We start from the raw sequence: 18,837 nt of genomic DNA, 5'->3' as shown, positions 1-18,837 counted from the left end.
CACGTTTCTTTTGTGGGTTGTGCGTGCCCCCCTGATGAGCTGTAATTGATGCTGGGACGTCAGCTGGTGGGATCGCTCCTCAGGCTGGCTGGCTGTGAGGGCTGGCCATGACTACAGAGGACAAGACGTTGTGCAGGGGCTGATCCCATGGAGCGGGACTCTATTGGGTCTGTAGTGCCAGCTGGATCTGCCTTTCAGCTGTTTGTGGAGCTGGGTGGGTGGTGCTATGGTGTGGTTTGAAGTCGGCCACCAGGTGTGCTGGTTCTGGAGCCTCTTAGGAGGGGCTCTGGTGTAGACCAAGGTCAGTCTCTGTGTCCGTCTTGGGGGCCAGCTGGGGGAGCTACAAAGTGAGCTGCAGTTGGGCTGGGGCTGGTGCTTGGCAGAGGCTATACTGTGAACGAGGCTGGGTGCCGCTAGTGCTGAGCTTACGGCTGCTTCCAAGCCAACACTGGCCACAGCCTGTGCCACGCATGGGGCCACTTAGCAAGAGGTACAGGGAATGCCTAGGCCAGCCGCTGCTTGTTTGGAATTTGTGGACCTTTTGAGAGATTTTAGGAAAGTCTATAGCCTGAGCTGCTTGTGAGCAGCAGCCACTGGAAGAGGCTCTGGCTGGGCGTGTGAGTGGGGTGGGGGTCTCGGATTCGCCAGGGCCATCAGTGTTAGCCAGGTTAAAGGAACAATGGCACCTGCCAGTGCTTTAGTCCCGGAAAGAGCAGCCCTGCCTCTCTAACCCTCACCCTGAGCTAGTCAATATAGTTGCTCCTATCTGTCCCTGGTGCCTTTTGAGCTGTTTTCCCTCCAAGCCCAGGGCAGATGAGTTTAAGCGAGTCCGGGCGCAAGCCTTTCCTCACTCAGACACAATCCCCGCTGGTGTTCACAGCCAGGTGGTATGGGGACCCCTTCCCGGCCCTGGTGCCCCAGGCTGGGGAGCCCGATGTGGGGCTGGGACCCATCACAGCTCAGGGTGGACCCTGCAGCCGAGCTCTCCCTCCCGATTCTTAACTGCCACGCCCAGGGTGTGGGACCAGCCTGCTCCCCACCCACCCCTTCTGCCAGTCTGTCGCGGCTTCTTTATATACTGTCAGGACTTCTGTTTACCTAGTCTTCACGTGGTTCTAAGGGATGGTTCGATAACTGAGCTGTCATTCTGATGTGAGTATGGGAGGTGGCGAGCACAGCTTTTACCTACTCCGCTATCTTGCCCGGAAGTCCTTCCTATGAGTTTTAAAGTCCATCTTAGTTATTTTGATTTTGAAAACTTTGTAATTCATGTTTGATGATTATTCACTAAATTAGTAAAACTATGTTGCTTTTTTTTATCACCTTGCCTAACAGAGTAAAGTACCAATTTTTTAAGTATGAAAAACAAATATACTCACCAATAAAAGCACTATCGGATTCCAATAAGGAATTTTTCAAGTCGTTAGTGTCATCTCTGGGCTAAAAGAAACATAGTAATTACTATTTATTACTCCTGTATGAAAAAAACATTTGTACGAAGAGGCACAAGTTTCCATACTGATCCCAAAATTAGCAAAAAAGAATGAGAAGCGGTAGGACGGGCTTCTCCCCTCCTACACTACATTCCAAATGCTCTGAACATACAAGAAAAAACCCTTTAAGCATCACATTACTGCTGATGAAAACAGAAGACTATGAAGCAGCGAACCCAATTAAACGTTCAAACTCTTTAAACCACTGCTGAGAGTCATTCGTCTTTCCATGAAGCTGCAGTGTGCACGTGCTGCTCCCTCCATGCTAGGAACTGGACGTACAGGATGAGTAAGCGCTTCTGCTCTGGAGTAGAGCATAGTCCCGAGGGAGGGCGAGAGGCGTACCCTTAAATGCCAGCCCTACGTGACAGCAGTGCCACGAAGGCACAGCACAGATACAGAGGGACAGGGAGTAGGGCAAAAAAATAATGGTAGGGTTGGGTTGGGCTTGTAAAGAGCGTTCAAAACTCAGGTAACTTAAATTTATATAAAGAAGATTTCATAGTAGAGGCTAAGATCAAGTCACATGCTGGAAGGAACCTAGAGTTACCGAACGGCACTAAGGTGTCAGAACGCCCCAGAGTAGGGAGCTGTCCGTTATTCAAGGAAACACATTCCACTGATGTGGCACAGATCAAAACATCCTTTGTCACTGAATTCTTCCACACACTGAATTTTAATCTCCTTTTCAACACCCACTGACTCTACTTCTGCTTCCTGGCTTCATGATGTTAGCATCTAATATTTACCCCGCTGTATTCAGCACTGCACATGATGCCCACCTCCTGCATCCCAGCGCCTCACGTAACTGAGTGCTGGAGACTCCCTGGCAACCTTCCCCAGATTCATGTGTTCTCCATATAATCCAGTTTCTAGGAAAATGAGGGGCCCACAATTTATTAGCTTTTTTGTTAACGGCCAAGATAAACTGTTGGCTTATACCGAGTTAGTTTCTACTCAACAAAATATGCTACTATTAGTCTAGGATTTTAACCAATCTCCTAGATGTTAAACTTCAGTATCTTTTCACTAAGAAATGTGGTTACCACAGACACTTACCGACCTGCAGACTATCCAGAACAGGTGGCAGTATGTCTCAGGTCACGTAGTATGCGGACAAGGAGGACCTCTAGAGTCCAGCCTGGGTTCAAACTGGCATTAGTGCTTACCGTGTGACCATGGGCTCGCAAGCTCCTCTGATGTAAACAGGGATAAGCACACTTTATTGTGAACTTAGAAATACACGTACCTCGCACAGGTACAGAGTGTGCTGTAATAGCTATTAGCAGCACTGTTATCTCTGTCAGTTCAAAACCAGGCACAAACAGCTACCGGCCAGTAACCTAGGGCAACTGAACAGCCTAGCTGGGCCTGACTTTTATAATCTAAAAGTGGGGATAGTACGACCTGTATCATTTGTGTGTGTGAAGATTAAATCTGTTGCCAACCTTGACCTTTTCCCTGAACTGTCTTTTATCTGCTCATCACCTCTGCCTGTTTGTCTCACAGGTGTCTGAAACCTACAATGTCTAAAACCAAGTTTCTGATTTTCTCCCCACCCCTACATCTGTTCCTATTTCTCCACCTCTCTTGCTGTTTAGCAGCTCCATCCAAGAACCCCGAAGCCCACCTCCGACTCCCCTCACACCCTAGATCCAAGGTCAAAGCCCCGAGCAGCTCTCCTTTCAGAACTAATCGGACTCTTTCACCCTCCTGCCCCAGCTACGTCACCTTCTCTCTTCCCTAGATGACAGCCGTAGCTTCCTGTCCACCATTTATTCTCAATAAATAGTAGTCAGTGCTCATGTTAAAACGTGAAACCGATCATGTCACTCCTCTGCTCAATAACTCCGAAAGCGTCTTAACACATTCACTGCGTAAAAGGCAAAACCGTATGACAGCCCATGAGGCTCTGCCCATCTCCTCCCTCCTACCTGTTTTTCAGTCTTTGCACAGATGTCACCTCCTTGGGATGAGAACGACACCCTTACCTTGCTTATTTTCTTTATAGGCCTCACCACTACTTGTATTATGATTCCTACTGACAGCAACACTTACACTACACTCATTAATATATTATCTCACTTAATTCTCACAACCCTTGAGCTATTTCTTACTAGTTTAATAAACATTTAATTAGATTATTACATGCTAGGCCTGCCCTATGTACCTTGCAAATATTAAAGAACTGAATCTTTATGGCTGCCCTCAGAGGCAAGCAAGTACTGTTATACTGTTTTACAGACCAGGAAGCTCAGTCATAGGAGGAGGAACTTGCCCGAATCACACCACTAAAAACAAACTTGAACAGCCTAGCTCTAGAGTCTTGTTTTTAGCCATTACAATATGCTTTCTCTACATGTTATTCTAATAACATCTCTAGCTACCCAATGTAGTAATGAGATAGATTTAAAATCTACCTTAATTCAATTTTTCTGAAAGTTCGAAATTGGAATATTCACTTATTATTCCTAAAAATTTTATCCCCCAAAAACTAGCTTGAAAAACTGTAAGAGGGTCCATACCATTCCGTGGTCTTGTATTTTAGTGCTTGGAACAGCAGCCAAGTTCACTGTAGTCAATGGAGAAAACAAAAGGTTAAACATTTTAAAAATAAATTTTAGAATATCTTTTGTGACTAGCTCTCTACTGGAAATTTTCAACTATCACATTTCAGAATGTTTTAAAAATCTTTATTACTATAACTTAGTATCCATTCCAGTTGGATAAAATTCTCCCATTCCTCTTAATGACTGTAAAAAAGTAAAATCACTATGAACCTAAAACTGAGACCTACTGAAAAAGGAAATAATGCACGATTCACCATTTTCTCTCATATCTAAAATCCATGTAGAAATTTGTTTAGTGGGAGTTAAACAGGGGGCTTCTTCACATGAAAATGAAGAAAGCGAACCCAATTCCAGGCATCTAGTACCAGGGCCAAAAGTTTTGGGGTCAGGTGACCCAAAGGCCCCTCTCCGATTCGGTCAGCGTTCTTATGTGTTCCTCTGAATACTGCATTTTGTCCTTTTAAATACTGCCTTTAGGACTAAAGAGGCTGCAAAGACCGCCTATATTCTTTCTTAGAATATTTCGCAGCCGTGTTTGTGATTTTTTATAGTTAAAACCATATTCTTATGAATTAAGTCACAGTGTCAGAAGTTGGGGGGTGGCCGTTGTCAGGGATGGATACCCTCAGTGCCAGAATGCACCTGTATCCACCTGTGGACTATTTTTGGGCTAATTTGGTTGCCAAGATCGCACCAAATCAGATCATCAGTTGGGTCTCCTAAAGAAAAATTCCACCAAAATGGGTATAAAGGTTGAAGAATATTCTCACTTCTCGTCTCCTGATGATATGTGCACTATTTATCAGAGACTTTGGGTTATTCTGCTGTCAGATCACCATCTATGAAACCACTGTCGAAAACTCTGTGTCAGACAGAGGGAAAACACCCCCTGTACCAATCATCACCTAAGTCTTGACCGGTGACGTGGGCTCAAAGCACTACTTACTCCTGTGATACTGTCCCATGCAGGTAAAAAAGGTTCCTCAGATTCTGCAGGCAAGCCCGGCCCGCCAAGGGAGGGCCTGAAAGTTTCCTAAATAGAATTTGTGGGTCTGCTTCCTATTCGTCACCTGACTGCTGCATTTTTACGACTTGTTTTCCATGGCCTCCCTCAGAGGCTTAAGCTGGCAAAGCTGGTAAAATACGTACGACGGTTATGCAGTCACCTGGTCAACAGGGACCATCAACTCTGAGGCAACTAGCTCCATCTGCCTCCAGATGCCTGATGACCCCCACCCCTAGTCACACACTCCCCAGGACTCTGCATTTCTGTGCAGCATTCATTACACTTATACTTTTTAGCATCTACCTTCTCTAACAGAGGATAAACCGATGCTTTTCAGGTTTAACGCCATGTCAGACTTAAGCAGACACTCACAGGAGAGAAATGCCCCCATAGGCTCTGCTGTTTGCCTAACATTCTTTCCCTTGGCTCCTGGTTCCTAGTGTAGATGTCACCCGGCCTAGTCAAGGCATCCAATCCTCCCGGCTCTAGTAAATGGCTGGCCACCCCCCCAGGCATGGATGCCTGACCCAGCCAAGCCCAGTAGAGCCTTTTCTGGGACTAAAGGCCAACAGGGCTGTGAGCCTGCCTGGGGCTGAAATCAACACGAGGGCTGGAGAAAGCGAGCCGACACTACAACAGCCGACTGACACCCCTGGAAACAGTAGCAACTGTTTCTTACCTCCGGCGCCTTCCTGCATTTTCAGTCTATTCAGTCTCTTCTGCTGCTCTCTCAGCAGGGCTTGCTGCTGAATCTCTAAGGTGTAATGATCTCTTGGAGGATCCGGGTACATATATTTCAGATCAACTCGTGTTTCTGAATCTGGTGCAAAAAATAAGATTTAACATAGTTTTCTGTAACATACGAGTAATCTAATTTCAGAGTCAGGAAACAGTATAGATAATGCGACATAGCCAAAGTCAAAGGACATTAAAATCATAAAACTAAAGAAGACGAAACTAATATTCGTTAAATAAATGCCTTTTAACAAACTTAGCAACATTATAAGGGAGCCCCCAGAAAGCAACAGCTGTGGATGGATTCTCCATCCCTACCACCCAGTCCCCCAAGACGCCACCCAGGGCAACTAGGTACATGCACACCTGGCAGTGAGTCGCATGGCTACAACATGGGCAGCCGGAAAACACCAATCACAGCTGATCCCTAAAACACACTGTAATCATGGAAATGTAACGGTACTGGCCGATTAATACTTTAGCCATTGCAAATACGCAAAAAGCCAGGTAAGAGCAGACTGGCCAGAACTTGAGGGACATCATTACCGGAGGACGCGACGGTCTAAGAACTCACCTATGCTGAAATTCAGGAGTATCAAGCGACCAGAAGGAAAATGTTAAACGTGATTTTTAAATCCTGAGACTATAGTTCATAAAATTTATAGCCTTGAAAAAATTATTCCCTTTGATCCACTAATTGTACCACTAGGTTATAAAGAAATGATCTTAAATATGTAAAAAGCTTTATGATCAGAAATTATCAAAATAGTAAATGGGAAATATGTTGAATATCTAAGAATTAAAAAATGGTTAAGAGCAAAGTCAACAGAAGAGACTCTGGACACATGAACTTGAATTGGACCCTGACTTCACTGCCTCCAGATTCAGTTTTCTTTTTTACAAACGAGACAACTAAGTCATAGGATGAATGAGGACTAGATATGGTAACAGAGGGGAATAAATAGTTCCATTTTGTGGTTTAAACCTTTTTGGTTTCAAGACTTCTTTTCACTCTTAAAAATTAAGGACCCCAATCAATGTATGTGTCTGTCTCACACACAAGCATCATATTAGATGTTAACACTAAGAAGTTTTTAAAACGTGAGAACACACAAGTGCACATTCTGTTAGCTTCAGAGCAATAAAGTGATCACAGGCCTCTAACCTCTGGAAAACTTGTATATACACGGGAGAAAAAAATGAAATAGGTAAATAATATCTTAGTTTATAATAAAAACAATTTTGACTTCACAGGTTCCCTGACCAAACTCTGAGACCCACAGGCTTAACATAATGCCTGAAATATAGTAAGTAATCAACAAACAATAGCACATAAAAAAAAAAATACATGGTATGTGTAATTGATGAGGTGTAAATCTAAGTAAAAAAGAAAATGAATATAATTATATCTTGTTTTAATGTTTTTTTTATTTAGGTGGTTTACAGAAAGTGAATTTTCTCTTTCCACTTTCTGTATTCAAAACTTTCTATAATATCACTTTAAAAAATAACCAAAAGAAGAGAAGTTTAAATTCTGGTTTATCTGGTATAGGTCATATGAACACACATCCAACCATCTGCCTCCTCCATGCCAACACCTACTCTGCTCAATGCTCCTAAAGAAATACCGCATATAACACATTTTGGTTCCTTTTATACATTTTCAGTCTCCCAGGCCTCTGTGTACCTTGATCATTCTATTTCCCTAATAAGCTTTCTCCCCTGCTCTACCCACATCTAACCTTCCCTACCGTCTTCCTTCAAAAATCCTACATACCCCACTCTCTCCAACAATCACTCCCACCCTCCTGCACCCTAAACCACTTCTTCCTGAAACAGCTCTTCACATTAGCATCCTAAAAGTTCCTCCCTCTCCAGAAGCTTTTCTCTTCCTTCCCAGCCAAGGTTCTTCCACGGGTTGCATTATGCTAATTGCTGCTAATTGCTTCCAACGCTCCTCCTCGCCCCAAAGGTAACTGGCTTCTGATCCCATAAACCCACAAAAAAGATCAAGCTGAGGTCACCAATGGCCTGTGATCCAACTGACATTTTCAGTATTTGTCTCAGACAATCCCTTCTCTTCCCTCAGCTTTCAGGATCCACGTTCCCCTGCTTTTCCTCCAATCGCTCAGTCCCTTTCCCAAGCTCGTCCTGCTCTGTCCACCCTCCATTAAAATCCAAGTGCCATTCTTCACACTTCTGGATGACCCCACCCACCGCCGAGGCTTCCACGGCTGTGTGTTCTCCGAAAGAAAACAGCCGAGGTAAAGCTTCATCCCCCAGACGGTAAAATGAACAACTCGAGTACATAGGAGTTTTACTCATCAGCACTTACAGTATGCATCGTAGGTAAAACTTCACTTTAGGAAAAGGATACGAACATGTTTAAAGATCCTTGGCCGTGGGTGGAAGGTTCTTGCTCTAGCGGCCGCCTACTCACCTCTATCTTTCAGCTCGTTGAAGTCAAGAATATTCTGAAAAGCAGTGGTGTCGACGTCCTTCGGCGACTGTCTTCTCACAGGTGCTTGCAACCGATGTCGAGCCATGTCAAATATGTCCATGGGGTTCCTTTCTCTTTTCCTGCACATCGGTGACAAATTATGATGTGTTTTATGGGGCTAAAATCTGAGTTCGCATTTCACTCAAGAAATTTGTCATCTTTCACCAGAATATATTGTAAAAATCTATTCTAACATGTTATTTCAATCTTTATATTAAAACAGGGTATTTATAAGGTGGTTGTTTGTGATCTTTCAAAATGCCCAGGTGTAAAGTCCCTTATTAGAAGAGGATGATTTGGCTTTATCTTAAAATGTTCACGCAGACTTTACTTATTCAGTCACTTATTTATGTCACTGTTGTGTCATATATATTTATTTTGTACTTTGGGTTATAACCGAATACTACATTATGCTGTTGCTCAAATTATAGCAGCTTTGGCCATGGGAGCTCTTTCGAGGGTCGCTCCTGTTTCCTTTTGATGTCTCCATCCTTTGTATTTTTGAGTACTTCCTTCCTTTCTGGTACAAGATGCTTGAGGATCACTTTGTACTTCTCCTGCCCCAGCCCTAGAATCAGCCATTTCTCCCAGGGGCCCTGCTGCCTCTTGGAGAAAGATATTCAGAAACCCAGCTCTGGATGCTGAGCATGCTTGCTGCGTCACTGCTTCTAGGGCTCATTGGTGGGCAGGTCTAGGTATTGCATTATGTAAAGTGAGTCATTAACATATCTGTAACTGTTCCTGTGCATATCAGTTTATATGCAGATTAAGGTCATACTGAGATGTCTGACACTAGTCCAGTATGTGGTAGGATTTTAATGTAGCATGTTAACTTGCCTAATTATACTTCGCTTAGATTCTTGTTGGCATTCTCCAGACATGTTCTGGCTAAGTAAACAAGGTGAGGAAATTTCAAGATTTAGACTGGCTAGATGATGAAATGTGCACCCAAGGTAGTAATTATCAATGACTAATTCTTCCATAGTAGGTCAGTTACTACTAAGTAATTAGGAGATCGGTATAGTTTTCCTACATTTACTTTTATATTAAAAATGCCTTAACAAGTACAGCTTTCCATATTCTAAACATGCATGTTTAATTTCACTATAATAGACTGTTGACATTTTATTTTCCTTATTTTCATTCGTAAATTGAAGACTGTGCTCTCTTTTGGCAAACCAATATGATTTAAGAGAAACCAGTCAGCTTTTCAGTTTTCTCATTTGCAAATCATACATGATAATTCCTACCCCAAGAGATTCTAGTGAAGAATAAATAATGTATTTAAAAGAACCTTGAAAATTCTACAGCTAACTGAAGTTAGATGTGTTAGAGTTATCATCATTTAGCATGAATTGGTTAAATACATTTACTTTGATATAATTTTAATATGTACCAAAGACATCTCAGGTTTGGTTCGTTATTCCAATATTGTAATAATTTCACCAAAAAAATCTCTTATTCATTAATTCATCACATTATTGAGCTCCTACTATGTGCTAGGGACACAAAGAACACAAGCCAGCTCCCATGTATAGAAGATCTAATAATCTAATTCTTAATTTAGCAGCCTATGTAACTATTAGTGTTAATGAAACTAAACAGGAATTCAGTATTTAATGGCCTTCTAGGACCTGTTTAGTATTTGTTTTGCATTGTAATGACCCTCCAATGCGGTGCCCATCACCTCGTGGTTCACTGGGGTCTGTGTCAGCCTCGACAATGTAAGCTTTGTGGCCTTGGCGAATCCTTCGCCTGGAAGCAAACTCCAGGAGAGCAGGAGCATTACCTGCTGGGATCCCACTGTTCCCTTCTGGCTGCTCAGGGAAGATGTAGTGAATAAGGAAATGAAGGCAGGAGTCTTACACCTATAGCTTAGAGCTACATTTTCAAAATTAGAGGGGGCCTACCTGGTACTGAAGGAAGCAGGAGATATTTGGTTTTATGTTATTTTCGGGGCTAGCGATGCCATCCCCTATCTCTGTCCTCTCATTGTCAGTCCCCCAAACCCTGACAGAAAAGTCCCCACCTAACCTGCCTGCCTATTCTATTAATTCCCTTGGACTACAGAAATAGAGTATTAATTAACTAACTAGGTATAAAGTTCTCTGAAAGCCTACTGTAAAATTAGTTTTGGGGACTGTGGATAATACCCATTATATTTGGTAGCATATTACCATATTTTTCTTTATAGTTTCTATTTTAGACTGGGGGAAGGTAACATTGAGTATCTAATACATACATGTCAAGTACTATGCTGAGTACTTTTCAGTATATAAGTTTACTTAATTCCCATGCTCATAAGACTACAAGGGGTAGACATTATCTACAGCTTACATGTGATGAAATCGAGATCAGACTACTTAGTAGATAAAGCATGTCTTTGAATCTTGGTTTCTCTGGCCTCAAAGACTGATCTTTCTACCACTTTGTCAACACCACTAATATCACGGCTGCCATAAATAAACTACTCGCAGTACAGAAGGACAATTACAGTGCTCTATTTAAATATTTTATATTAGGTTAAATAAGCATTAAATATTCCATATTTTCACAGTGAATAAATTCAGCCACTGTGAATGTTTCATGAAGGCAACTTTATCTATACAAAATTGAAGAATGTGAATCAAAGCAGATTAGTTAATTTTAAAAAGAGCTATTTTGCCAAGGGAAAATAAGAGAAAACCTACTATATACTACAAACACAAACAGACTCAAAAAATCATATTCTATTTTGTATTAGTTCCACTAGGTCCCTCCACTAGAATATAATTATTTAGTCAGATTTCTTTTGGGAGAAAAAGCTTTTTCAGTCATTACAATTTCCCCAACAATCTGTTAAAATGCAAACCATGCCTTCTAAAAAAGGTGGTTCTCAATAAACATTAATTAACCCTGCTCCAAACTGTGGGAGTACGGGGCGGCTCTCCCTGACATGATTCCTTATCCTAGACACGAAAGAACTCGAGACGAACGGAAGCGACCGGAGCTTGCCTCGAGCGGGCTTCGTCGTCGTCCACGCGCAGCAGCTGCCCCTGCAGACGCCGCTCCTCACTGCGGAGCTGCTTCCTCATTTCCGACAATTCCATAATTACATTTCTTTTCTCCTCTGCAAATTCCCAGTGATAGGTAAAAATTATAACAGGTATAATTACAAAAGATTAAACATGAAAATATAACATAACTTATAAAGCTAGAATGCTCAGAGAGACATTTTTATGCAAGTTATTTTTGATGTTTTCCATATAAGATCATATCTGTGAACATCATTAAGCCCTACAAACACATTTCTGACAACACAGCAGTTTCGAAAGTTAAGAAATACTCTTGGGGGTGGGTCAGAGTGCAACTATAAAGGGGCGTGCAAGGTGCACAGCTGTGCACCTTGTGTGGCAGTTACACAAATTGTACGTGATAAAAATGCACAGAACTACACACGTACACTCACACACACACACACACACACACACACACACACACACGAGCACACGTGAAACCTGGTGAAGCCTAGTGAAAGTCTGCAGAGTGTGGCTACTACACCGTGTGATCTGTCACCACCGAGGGGGCCGGGGGAAGGGTGCCCAGCACCTCTCTATCTCTACTGTTTTACAATGTTCTATGAGTCCATTTCAAAATAAAAAGTTAACAATATTCTCGATTACAAGTTTGCTAGTTAACCCTACCCTCTGCACGGAGCTGGTTCTTCCTGGCAGGCACCGGAGGAGACTGCGCCCTGGACACGGACCGCTCCTGTTAAACAGCCATTGACAGATGTCAGTGTCTTACCTGCTCGGACGTAGCAATGTGTCAAAGAAACCAGCCTCCCCTCCGTCCTACCTACAAACTCACTTATGTCCATCCTCCCTCCCAGCGCAATGCTGGGGTCCCCGCCCCCACCAAAGACAACCTCGTCGACTGCACTGTCCTGAGAAGAGACCCCTACCCCTCCGTCAGTTCCTTTTCTCCACCCTTTTCCTCTCTCCAAGCACCTTCCTCTCAACTACACTTAAAAATCTCTCCCTTCTTTAAAAAAATTCTTACCTCGCCCTCATCACCATCTTCTGTCCATTCTCTCCTTCCCCTCAGCGCCATGGCGCTTTAAAGAGCAGTGAATGCAGCAGGTACGGCGTCTACCTCGTTTCCTTCACTCCTCACCACAGCTGGCTTTGCTCCCATACCCCATCCCCCCGCCAACACTGCTCTCGCCGTCACCAAATGACCCCAGTGGCACATGCAATGGGCATTTTAAGCCCTTATTTTACTTGGCCAGGAGCAACTGACATCATTGTCACTCTGTCACTCTCTGTCTCTATTTCCTTGCTCTGCTGGTAATTCCCCCATGTTCCATCTCCAGCCCTCTCTACTTCCCCCGAACTCATGCTAGACAATCGCGCTCACCTGACAAGCAACAATGTCCACAACTTCCAAAGCTGCAAACCCAGTCCCAGGCTTTCTTAGCCACAATCCACATTTGCAAACACCTACTCCACATAACCCTCGCCAGAACGTGAAGTTGTCACTGACTCCTACCTACACACACACACCATTTGTATCTCTTAAATATATCCTGATGCTGTCACCCCTTCTCAGTTCTTACTGCCACTGCCTTTGTTTAGGTCCTCAAAGTCTCACATCTGAACATCTGCAAAGCATCCTGGCCTCTACTGCATCTCCACACCACTGCCTAAGATAACGTTATGCAAAACAAACATGGCTGTGTCATTCTATTTAAATATTACAATGAATTCCCATATATTATCCACCACACACCTACTAACTCAGAATCTGAGAGGGTGAGATTCAGGAAGATGTTCTCCTAATACGTTTGTCCATTCTGGTAATGAATCTGTTTGGGATTCACGAGCCTACGGAGTAAAGTCAAACCCCTTTGCACTCTGTATAACCCCCTGCACGTGTCCTACCCGCCACCTCCTCGGCCACCTTGCTCAGGCATTCTCAGGCCCCAACCAAACGCAGTGTGTTCTCCATGTGTGCCACGCGCCTTACGCTTCCCCATGATTCTGTACGTGCTTAGAGTCCCTCACCCTCCTCCTCTTCATGGCAAATTCCTACTCATTCTTCAAGAGGCAACTCAAGGATCAACCCTTCTGGAACATTTTCCCGGCTCTCTTGATTACAGCTTAGTCTCGTGTATAAGGGACTTCATTAGCATAACTACAGCTAGCCGGAAGATACAGTATCAAAGACAAGGCATTCTTGAGGGCCTGGACAAGAACCATGTGCTAAATTCTGATTTGTCAAAAGAATTTAAACTTTAGGGTACAGAGTACTATCAGTTACAACTGAAATAGCAGACGAATTAATGTAGACATAACCTATATTTCAGAACTGAAACAATGTAACCTAGCTAAATATGATGAATAGGAAAATCTCATTCAATTCCCCAATCCAAAATAACTTAGCTAACATTAACAAATCAAAAGAAAAAGTATATACTTGAATAAAGGAACTTATAATGCTGTCAACTGAAGGAGGTCTTTGGAGTTTGCTGGCAATTTTGTTCTGAAGAGCAGGAACCACAGGAGAAGGCTGTCTCAAGTGCTGAAACAAAGAAACAAAAATAAATGTGTACACACACGCAAACACGTGCACACGTAAGTGTATGTATATATACACACATACACACCTAATACTTAACAAAACCATCGAAAAAGTGCAAAATGTTATTGCTTTTATTTGGTAAACTACTTTTTACCAAAAAAGTCAGAAAAACAATTACATAAAATCAAATATATCAGTTACTGTAAACATAAACGGATTTAGATATCCTTATTAAAAAAATATGACTCAGATCAGGATAAAAAAGTTCAACAAACTTAAGTAAAGCAATAGCATACACAATATCAGGAAAGCAACAAAAACAAAAAATATATATATAGCCAAAGCAAAACAATCATCTTAATAATAAAATAAAATTCTTTTTCTGGAAAACAAATAGATCAACTATAATCTAGTTCTCTTGTCACCAAGAGCGTTACAGATGTGAGAATTTTCTAGATCACAATAGAGTTCTATGTGTCCATATGAAAATAAAACAATTTCAGTTTACAATGTAATAAAGCTAATAGTTCCCAACTTCACATTAAAATTAAAATGCTAAAAACTCCCAATAAAGTGCAATAATAATTATCTGGGTAAAAAAGCTCTCATGTGGATGTTACATTGCTCATTTTGTACAGTAAAAATGAAATATTACTTTGCTGGACTTTGATAAAATTAGAAATATATGAAAGAAAAAGTTTTTTTTAAAAACCTCTAGGTGACCACAGCAAAATTATAAAGACAATATAAACTTTCTAAAGAACAGTAGAGGACGAAGCAAACAAAGCATAGTCCACATAATAAGAAAACAAGTAACTATCACAGAAGTAAAACAGTCAAATCCAATTAATATGACCAACTATATCAGTTATGATAAAGAAAAGAATGTAGATATCCTTACCTCAAAGATTATAACTCTCAAATTAGGGTAAAAAACAAATTTAAAAACTAAGTAAATATACAAGCTAAAAAATAAAAAATGTGACAAGTAAAAACTAAAAGAGTAGACAAAAATACGTATCAGGCATATGCAAATGAAAAAAATGGCAGCTAGCAATGACAATTTTAGAATTAACGGCAAAAAGCATTAAATGGATCAAAGCTGATTTAAAACTTTACGGTACTTCACAATTAAATTTTACCAGTCATAAAATGATATATTCCTAAGAAAGAGTATTTTCCTTAAACCTAATAAGGAACTGGCAGAAACACAATTGTGAGAAGCTAACAAATAATAGATTATCTATTATAATAAAATATTCTGATGTCCACTCAATTTTGTTGTAAACCTAACACTGCTTTAAAAAATAAACTTTATTAAAAAAAGAATATGATACTTGAATAATATACTTTAAAAGGCTGAACAAATATTCAGCTTTAAACTCTAATAAAGACTACTGCCTAATATTCCTAGAACCCTAAAATAAACAAAACAAACCAAAACTATAGATCTTATTTATGAATTCTCTCAATGTTCTAGCAAATTCTAATGATAAATTCTTGCCATTTCTATTATCATAAAATCCTGGGATGAGAAATCCAATTGTTTATTTGAACCAATTAAAAATGGCTCAAGTTATCTAAAGTAGGTTACACAGTGGACAGTGTACCAAACCACATCATAAATACACCAGAGGAGCCCACTGGTAAAAAGTGACCTTTTTATCAATCCTGCTTTGAAAAAATGATGTTTGCGTAAATCTAAATTTCTAAAAACAATTTTCTTAAATTAAACTGGGCTAAACCCACAAGACATACAGGGTCTTTCAACGTGTGGTCCACAGGCCGACCACATCTGAACCCCTAAGGATGCCAGTAAAATGCAGGTTCCTAGGCGGCCATCAGACTCAGTACATCAGACACTTTGTAGATGAGACTCGAGAACACGCATTTTTTAACAAGATGCCTGTGACAGTCACGCACGGACTTTTAAACACAGCTCTGGAACAGGAGCCCAGGTGTACAGAGAGGAAAGCTCCGTCCAGTGACTTGGATGCACGTGCCCAACAGTGGATGTGAACCCCCATCTCAGGCACAAACGTCAGACCAGGCTGTGCTGAGCCAGCGGTTTTTCTTTAATTTCCCATCCATCATGGACAAATGTGTAAAACAGTCAGAAGAATTACTAGATAAATAAAAAACTTAAAAGGACATTATGTAATTCAAGCCCAGCTTTTGTATTAGCAGAGTCAACAGACATAAAATCACTTTTACAAGTTGCCACGTAAGTTTCCACTTATTCTCAATTTCTGTCCTGTCCCTGTCGTGAATAGTGCAAGGGTGCTGGCCCACGGGCCACGGGCACAGAGCCAGATGGCTAATTAACCCGCTGCATTCACTGGGGGACAGCAACAGAACACAGTGACATCGCCTCGTACAGCAGGTCCAGTGCGGCCCCCCTCCCCACTTTCTCCCTCATGGTACCAACTCCCCGACTGTCGCGGACAAAGTGGGTTCAACTACGCTTTACCCGACCTCGTTGGAGACTGACCTTCGATTCTGGCCCAGGTACATTCTCTCTTTCGTAGTAGTGCTGAAGCTGCAGGTTATGTTTTTCCTCTTCTTCTTTCTTCTTTCTTTCTGCTTCTTTTCGTCTTTCTTCAGCTAACCGAATAAGCTCCTCATTTTTTAGCCTTTGCTTTAAAATAAAGAGAAAACTATATATACTCCACACATATATTCCCTATTCCATTCAAAAATATGCTGCCTTATTTGTGTGCAATAAAGAAGCAAAATTGAAGATATAGTTGTTCTTTAACATAAACTGTCTGCTTCACAATAAATTAGGCAGCTTTTATAACATCCTTAGCATAAACTATTTATTGACTTTAAAATGTCAACATTTATGCCTTTTCTTCACTTAGTTTTTCACTTTAATAAAATAATATCCAGTGAATGGGTACTGAACTGGTATTTTCTAAATGTGCCCCAAGACTGGTCTCCTCTGTAAGTAATAAACACCTTTTCGAGACAAAATAAAAATTTCACTTTCAGACTAAGTAAAAAGGAGGAGGAAAAAAGTTCACCTCCTCCTCTTTCTCCCTTTTCTTTTCCTGTTCCTCTTCATACTCTTGCTGGATTCGCGCTCTCTGTTCCGCCAGCCGTTTTTCTTCTTTTTCTTCTGCGATTCTCAGTCTCTCTCGCTCTGCTTCCTCTCTTTGTTTCTTTTCCTCAATCTAAAGAATTAAACCTAGTTATTTCTTTGTAAACTACTGAAAAGTTAGAATACCACTTACTTCTTCTGAGTATTCTATGAATTCAACATTTCTATCCTTTTTTGAAAGTAAAAAGTTCCTAAATTTTTCAGTTTCCTGTGTTTTATTAGGGAGGTTACATGAGGTAATGTCATGAGTCAAATGCAACATTATGAGCTGAGTAAAATTCCAGCTCCACCAAATCCTTACAGACTGTGTGACCTTAGGAAACTTTCTTGGTCAGTTTTCTCACTTGGTAAAAAGAATGAATAACGACTACATCTCAAAGGATGCTCAAAGAAATGAAATGAAAAAGATATGTAACAACCATAAAAGTTCCTCCTTGCTAGAAGGTACTCAATAAATAATTCATGACTGTATTGACTTATAACGTTGCTACTCTGTCTCAAAGTTTCTTGGCTTGATTAGTATCTTGAAACAACAGTAAAATCAACATGTTAGCATTCGATCATTCTTCATGCAAGAAGCCCTCCTCCAAGAATGTCCTTTCCTTCCTTCCTAAATACTGGTGAGCTGTAAGGACAAAGATGACTTTAGCCACAAGGATTCATAATTAAGTTTCATCTTGAAAGCCACCTGGAATGCACAGTTCTGAATACTCTGTGGGAATATTCTGAGGCAGAGTCCAAGATCTGAAAGAAAGAGAACCCTAAGAGAGAGTCTACATTCTCCATGAATACAGTGGGGAGAAGGGCAGCATGGGTACTGGCATTCGTGACACTGGTTTAAAGCTACCAATAGGTTTTAGCTACTCTTAGGTATGATTTGATTGTCACCATTCATATTATTTTTGTTGTTTTTATCTGCATTGTCTCCAACTTCAAGACCGTTATATCAAGTGCTGTCAATCTTTTGAGCAATTAGGAACTTTAATCTTCTTACATGTCGCATGACTTCACATGCTAGGGCTTTGCCCACATCACTGTTAAATATGCACAATCCTAATATTTAGTACTAAGCAGTGTGCACGTAATGGCTTCTTCAAGTACAATATACCTAAAGAAAACATCAGTTATGATCTACACAACAAAACCTCACATTTAACACTCAGTTTCCTCTTCTTCCTACTCCATGAAAAAAGAAATCACAAATACAGAGTCACTTCTCCACTAAAGGTCACAATCATAAATGGATCGCACACCTAATGAATCCACAGAAATGCCATTCCAACAGAAATGCTACACAGCAGTTCAACGGAAAAAGGAAAGCTATCTTCTCGGCGAGTGGTTTTCAAACTGTATGATACGCAAGTGCTTTGGGATTCTGCAAATATTTTATTGAATGTATTATTTGTAAAGCTCCCATTTAAAATGTTACCTAAATACTCACATGTGTTATTTACTAACCTGTGACCACACGAAGGCTTCTGCTTCACGAACAAACGAACGGTACACTTACTTGCTGCACGCATGCAGCCAAGGCTTCTCTTGCATCTTTGAGCACAGATGTGAACATTTTATAACATTCCCTTTAACACTTAAGTTTAGAGATACTTCTCGCCTGACACTATGTCATTGGTAGTAATAATAAATACTATTGAGCTATTTTACATTTTCTTAGAATTCTGTGCTAGATTTTGTCTGGGGTAAGCAGAGAGGGTTAGGCTGCTGAAGAAAACAGGCAGACGACCATTCGCTAGCGGTCCACACAGGCACACTGAAGGTTCACGGGGTGGGTGAACCGAAAGCTGAACTCACTGTGACACTGATGTAGCCAAAGCTCCCTCCCTCACCAGTGGTCTTCTCCAGAGGGAGAG

At 41.2% G+C, this 18,837-nt stretch overlaps 1 protein-coding gene across 3 annotated transcripts in view; it reads right to left on the bottom strand.

Moving 5' to 3' along the window:
- Positions 1 to 18,837, bottom strand: part of CSPP1 (centrosome and spindle pole associated protein 1) — a 96,774-nt gene that overhangs the window by 11,958 nt on the left and 65,979 nt on the right. For all 3 annotated transcript variants that reach the window (XM_015598638.2, XM_006924015.3, XM_025041120.1), the window contains 9 exons: positions 16,893 to 17,042; positions 16,358 to 16,504; positions 13,762 to 13,866; positions 11,988 to 12,054; positions 11,299 to 11,413; positions 8,245 to 8,384; positions 5,749 to 5,889; positions 4,019 to 4,065; positions 1,380 to 1,440 (listed from right to left, as the gene is read on the bottom strand). In XM_015598638.2, coding sequence (XP_015454124.1) covers positions 1,380 to 1,440; positions 4,019 to 4,065; positions 5,749 to 5,889; positions 8,245 to 8,384; positions 11,299 to 11,413; positions 11,988 to 12,054; positions 13,762 to 13,866; positions 16,358 to 16,504; positions 16,893 to 17,042 — 973 coding nt within the window. The remainder of the gene's footprint in view (positions 1 to 1,379; positions 1,441 to 4,018; positions 4,066 to 5,748; positions 5,890 to 8,244; positions 8,385 to 11,298; positions 11,414 to 11,987; positions 12,055 to 13,761; positions 13,867 to 16,357; positions 16,505 to 16,892; positions 17,043 to 18,837) is intronic.

Source organism: Pteropus alecto, unplaced genomic scaffold, assembly GCF_000325575.1.
Source record: "Pteropus alecto unplaced genomic scaffold, ASM32557v1 scaffold87, whole genome shotgun sequence".
Lineage (NCBI taxonomy): Eukaryota > Metazoa > Chordata > Mammalia > Chiroptera > Pteropodidae > Pteropus > Pteropus alecto.
The sequence above is the reverse complement of the archived record's forward strand: the minus strand, read 5'-3'. Positions and strand labels throughout refer to the sequence as shown.